The sequence below is a fragment of the Cherax quadricarinatus genome, chromosome 70 (genome assembly GCF_038502225.1).
Source record: "Cherax quadricarinatus isolate ZL_2023a chromosome 70, ASM3850222v1, whole genome shotgun sequence".
Classification (NCBI taxonomy): domain Eukaryota; kingdom Metazoa; phylum Arthropoda; class Malacostraca; order Decapoda; family Parastacidae; genus Cherax; species Cherax quadricarinatus.
The window spans coordinates 15,636,161-15,642,548 of NC_091361.1; the positions used below are offsets into that span (position 1 = coordinate 15,636,161).

The window sequence follows — 6,388 nt, forward strand, 5'->3', positions numbered from 1 at the left end:
AGCTTGGTTGATCAAACCCTGATCCACGATGAGGCCTGGTCTCAGACCGAGCCGCGGGGGCGTTGAGCCCCGAAACCTTCTCCAGGTAAACTGTAGTGGGAGCGAGGCAACTCGTGTACGTCTAAGGACACGTGTGAAAGTGAAGTAGGAGTGTCACCTGGCAACGTTATAACCTGTCAGCATCAATTAGCATCAAGTCTCTACTTACCTTGAAGTGCTCTATTCCACTCATAAAACATATCAACACTTATTAACATGCAAGTATCTCTATTACATTATATAGGATCAAAGAAGAAAATATAATCTCCTTAGCCCTTGTCATTAAAGGCTGGACGAAAGTAGCAAAGTAACTTCTATTTAGATGCAAAAATGTTATCTTGTGTTTATCGTAACTACTGGCCAGCAAGTTGACAAAGATTAAGAAGTATTTACTAGCGATGTGTAATTTAAAAAACGTCGAGTGATTATCTCTATAAACCCATTCAAGTAAGGAAGATGGGCATATGCAGTCATTTCTAAGAAATCCATTTGTCATTTGTACTCAAAATCATTTTTTTTCTGACGATGGGCGCGAGGCGTCAAGATCTTTTTCAAAGATTTAACATTCAGTCGCTTCTCTACTGAAATTTAGTTAACAGAAGTAATGAACTTTATAAAGAATAGATAGATTTATGCCTTTGTATTGTATCAATTCTTATCGATTTTGAAGAAATGATGCATTATCTCTCATTCATTGAAACTTGTTATAGTTATTTATCAACACTTCGTACGTTAGTCGTTGTTCAAAACAAAAAATAAACGGAAAATCCTTCTTGTATAATTTCTTAGGTCTTCTACCTAATATCAAAGGCTTTATATAAAATTATTTCATTTAAATGAGGCACGAACTTAAAATTTTGACTAAATATCCGACACCAAAGATTAAAATTTTCGTTAAATGTTCACTTTATGATCGATATGAATGTGCAACAAAACAGACCAGGACCTGAGGCCAAAATATTTTCTGCGCCTACTATTTTTCTCTTTTCGATAACATATTTCAAAAATACTTGAATAGCCAGAAGAATAAATTTTCTTATATAATTCGTATGGTTTTCTAGTGGTGGATTCTCTTCAGTGTCACACCAGTGATCTTATATTTTCTCTTATAACAACGGCTGCTTACACAACAATTATTTGACTTTCTCCGTCATTTTCATGTGAATTATGAATCACACCAGGAGTGAGAACTGCGTCTCTGGTACCACGGAGACAGATTACATCAAATTTATGGGCAGCATCAGAAACGATTATATTGTTATCATATTTCCGTCTGTTGGTATATTTTCCTCCATGTTCTACATAAACCTATTTAAAGAAAATTTGCAGTCAGGACTCTCCTGAGAGAACACAGTCCGGCAAATACTCAACTTAGATATTTTGTTAGTGGTCGTCCTCTTGCCTTTTCTTCATTTACTGTTATGCTCCTCAAGCAAGATGATATACAGTTTTGGGGACATATAGCTTTAGCTACACAGCTAAACAAGCCTTACGTTCGACAACTTTTCTCTCAAGTACTGCCGTTTCGCTTCAAATGATCTGATACTTAAATTCCTTAAATTCCAAACTCCCCAACTTTTTAACCTTCTATGTACAAGCTGCTCTTCAGAGATTGTATTGCATTTCTCAATATGTAAAAAAACAGTTTTGAGCTAAATGCCAGGATTGCAGATTATATTTTCCCTTTAGTGTAGTCCAATCTTTATTTGTGTCTTTCCTTGCATATTCCTCCCTACAGTAATGTACTCATCCAGTTTGTCTCTATTTCTACAGTCAGTTTTGCATCCTCTAAAGTTTCACTAGCTTTAGCATTATAGTAATACCACCACTGACAGTGAAGTAATACCAACACTAACAGTGTAGTAATACCACCACTGACAGTGTAGTAATACCAACACTAACAGTGTAGTAATACCACCACTGACAGTGTAGTAATACCAACACTAACAGTGTAGTAATACCACCACTGACAGTGTAGTAATACCAACACTAACAGTGTAGTAATACCACCACTGACAGTGTAGTAATACCAACACTAACAGTGTAGTAATACCACCACTGACAGTGTAGTAATACCAACACTAACAGTGTAGTAATACCACCACTGACAGTGAAGTAATACCGACACGAACAGTGTAGTAATACCACCACAGACAGTGTAGTAATACCACCACTGACAGTGTAGTAATACCACCACTGACAGTGAAGTAATACCACCACTGACAGTGTAGTAATACCACCACTGACAGTGAAGTAATACCACCACTGACAGTGTAGTAATACCACCACTGACAGTGAAGTAATACCACCACTGACAGTGTAGTAATACCACCACTGACAGTGAAGTAATACCAACACTAACAGTGTAGTAATACCACCACTGACAGTGTAGTAATACCACCACTGACAGTGTAGTAATACCACCACTGACAGTGTAGTAATACCACCACTGACAGTGTAGTAATACCACCACTGACAGTGTAGTAATACCACCACTGACAGTGAAGTAATACCACCACTGGCAGTGAAGTAATACCACCACTGACAGTGTAGTAATACCAACACTGACAGTGAAGTAATACCACCACTGACAGTGTAGTAATACCACCACTGACAGTGTAGTAATACCACCACTGACAGTGTAGTAATACCACCACTGACAGTGTAGTAATACCACCACTGACAGTGTAGTAATACCGCCACTGACAGTGTAGCAATACAAACACTAACAGTGTAGTAACACCAACACTGACAGTGTAGTAATACCAACACTGACAGTGTAGTAATACCAACACTGACAGTGTAGTAATACAAACACTAACAGTGTAGTAATACCAACACTGACAGTGTAGTAATATCAACACTGACAGTGTAGTAATACCACCACTGACAGTGTAGTAATACCAACACTGACAGTGTAGTAATACCACCACTGACAGTGTAGTAATACCACCACTGACAGTGTAGTAATACCACCACTGACAGTGTAGTAATACAAACACTAACAGTGTAGTAATACCACCACTGACAGTGTAGTAATACCAACACTGACAGTGTAGTAATACCACCACTGACAGTGTAGTAATACCAACACTAACAGTGTAGTAATACCACCACTGACAGTGTAGTAATACCACCACTGACAGTGTAGTAATACAAACACTAACAGTGTAGTAATACCACCACTGACAGTGTAGTAATACCAACACTGACAGTGTAGTAATACCACCACTGACAGTGTAGTAATACCAACACTAACAGTGTAGTAATACCACCACTGACAGTGTAGTAATACCACCACTGACAGTGTAGTAATACCACCACTGACAGTGTAGTAATACCAACACTAACAGTGTAGTAATACCACCACTGACAGTGTAGTAATACCACCACTGACAGTGTAGTAATACCAACACTAACAGTGTAGTAATACCAACACTGACAGTGTAGTAATACCACCACTGACAGTGTAGTAATACCAACACTAACAGTGTAGTAATACCACCACTGACAGTGTAGTAATACCACCACTGACAGTGTAGTAATACAAACACTAACAGTGTAGTAATACCACCACTGACAGTGTAGTAATACCAACACTGACAGTGTAGTAATACAAACACTAACAGTGTAGTAATACCAACACTGACAGTGTAGTAATACCACCACTGACAGTGTAGTAATACCAACACTGACAGGGTAATACCAACACTGACAGTGTAGTAATACCAACACTGACAGTGTAGTAATACCAACACTGACAATGTAGTAATACCACAACTGACAGTGAAGCAATACCAACACTGACAGTGTAGTAATACCAATATTGACAGTGTAGTAATACCAACACTGACAGTGTAGCAATACCAACACTGGCAGTGTAGTAATACCAACACTGACAGTGTAGCAATACCAACACTGACAGTGTAGTAATACCAACACTGGCAGTGTAGTAATACCAACACTGACAGTGTAGTAATACCAACACTGACAGTGTAGTAATACCAACACTGACAGTGTAGTAATACCAACACTGACAGTGTAGTAATACCAACACTGACAGTGTAGTAATACCAACACTGGCAGTGTAGTAATACCAATACTGACAGTGTAGTAATACCAATACTGACAGTGTAGTAATACCAACACTGACAGTGTAGTAATACCAACACTGACACTACACAGTCTGTGAAGTTTCCTTCAAGGACTGAGTTCTTCTGTTTATCATGATAATGATTCCCTTTTCTACACCTTCGAATTTCACTTTATTAGTGTTGATCATCCGTCACATAAAATACAATCTTCCATTTTCAGTACATTTGTTTTCACTGATTAAGTTATTTCACTTTGTCTATGATTAGCTGTCATTTTGATGTGTTTTGTAGCATCAGTCCCCAATAATATCCTACAAAAAAAGCATTCATGATCTTCCTATATTTAACCATTGTAACTTAAAAAAAATGATTAAAATATGGCGTAGGTCAAAGGTAATGAACAAGAAGAATGAGAGGAATGTGAGTGTTCTTATTTTATCATATTCCAAAGACAACGGTTAACGAGTAAAACGAGAAAATCCGGTGACGTCCCATTTTTCTTTAAGAAGACGCGACAATACACCTGGTGTAAGTGAGGATATCTGGTATGTCATTTAGCAAAACATTCTATAAATTTCACCCAAATATTTCATTAGAAATCAGTATAACATCTAATCCTTAAATATGAACAATTTCCTTGGATAATTATTACGTTACTAACTGGCAGACACATAACGCAGCTGCCTCACGTGATTCGTTTTCCTCTAGTTATTCTTGGGAAACAAAAACTAACTTATTTTAATTATTTTATTACATATTGCTCAGTGTAGCTAATAATAATTAGTTATTTTTTTTTTGTTCGAGTGTGAATAACCATGAAATATCGTCCACTAGAAGTTTCTGATAAATTTTATGATTTCTGTATCAATAAACATAATTATATTAACGGAAGGTTAGACTTTAGTTGACAGTTCTTGTTTATTATTGACCATAACTTTGCTGATAATCTTTGTTGTTTCCATAATTAATGCTCCTCAGACTGTCTAAGAAAGTGAAGACGGAGGGCATGACAGCCTCGGCATCATTTAGCTTCTTCAGGTTCTCTTTGCTGACGTTGGCGCCATCAACTCCAGCTGCAGCCTCCAGAATCTTGCGGGTAAACGGCACGAACGCCGACATCACCTGGCTGTTTCGTTCTGGGTCGTCAGAGCGACCATTCCCCACCAGCTTGAAGAAGTCACCCACTTCCTGGAGAATGGCGGCCACGTTTCTGTCGTTTGAGCCGGATTGTCCGTAGCCTGGCTCCAGGACCCCCGGGGCTTGGTACTGCTGGTACCCCTTGTTTGTAACTTGGCTCTTCTCGGGGTACAGGTAAGTGTTGTCGGGGTAGTACTGGGCCACCACTGTTGCCACACAGGCAAACACACCAACAATGCTCTGTACAAGAAATATTATTATTATTATTATTATTATTATTATTATTATTATTATTATTATTATTATTATTATTATTATTATTAGCAAATGGTAGCAATAGTTGCATATCAGTTTTTTAGTAATTATAATAAACTTTGCTAAACCTCTTAATAGTAATAAAAATAATGATAATAGATTATTATTATTATTATCATTATCATAAATAATCAGCTCACTGGTTTTCGGGAAAATGAACACCTGAGACTTGAAGATGTGTGTCACTGTTATTTACAAGTTCCATTTACACAAAACATTAATTTATAGACAGATTTTCTTTTTTACATTATCAATGAAAGACTGAGCTTACTATAACACTTTTACACAACTCACAGTCAGATGCATAATGTTGTTGTGGCGGTGTGAGGCGTGTGGTGAAGACTGCGCCAGCGGTGTGAGGCGTGTGAAGGCAGCGCCAGCGGGAGTCACTTATATAGCACTCTTGCTCAAAGTCTTCCAGAGAGCGACGCTGACAACCACAAGGTCATGTGTGCAAGTCCATCGTAAATGTTCTCGTTTCTCGGAACTGTTATTTCATGAACAGACTTTGTGCCTGGAGCATGCAAACCACAGGTAACTTTCCTTATCAACACGTAGCTTAAAAATTGGCTGAAAATTTCCACTGAAGCTCATGAAAATAACCATTTCTCGGTGTAATTGGGTTAACATAAAAATTGGAACGCTGATTCATCGCAAGTGTACTTACCTATTTGTATTCACCTATATGTGCACATCCAGTTGTGATTGCGGGGGTCGATTCGCAGCTCCTGGTCTCGATTCTTCTCTGGTCGCTATTTGGTCTAATCTCTCCCTGCTCCATGAGCTTTATCGTACCTATTCTT

At 38.0% G+C, this 6,388-nt stretch overlaps 1 protein-coding gene across 1 annotated transcript; it reads right to left on the reverse strand.

The window, feature by feature from the left end:
* Positions 1-4,866: 4,866 nt before the first annotated feature.
* LOC128684506 (uncharacterized) lies at positions 4,867-6,144 on the reverse strand. Its single transcript, XM_053770730.2, has 2 exons — positions 5,880-6,144; positions 4,867-5,510 (listed from the first exon to the last, which is right to left on the reverse strand). The coding sequence occupies exons 1-2, from the start codon at positions 5,889-5,891 to the stop codon at positions 5,055-5,057; spliced, it is 468 nt and encodes a 155-aa protein (XP_053626705.1). The 5' UTR covers positions 5,892-6,144; the 3' UTR covers positions 4,867-5,054.
* Positions 6,145-6,388: the final 244 nt, after the last annotated feature.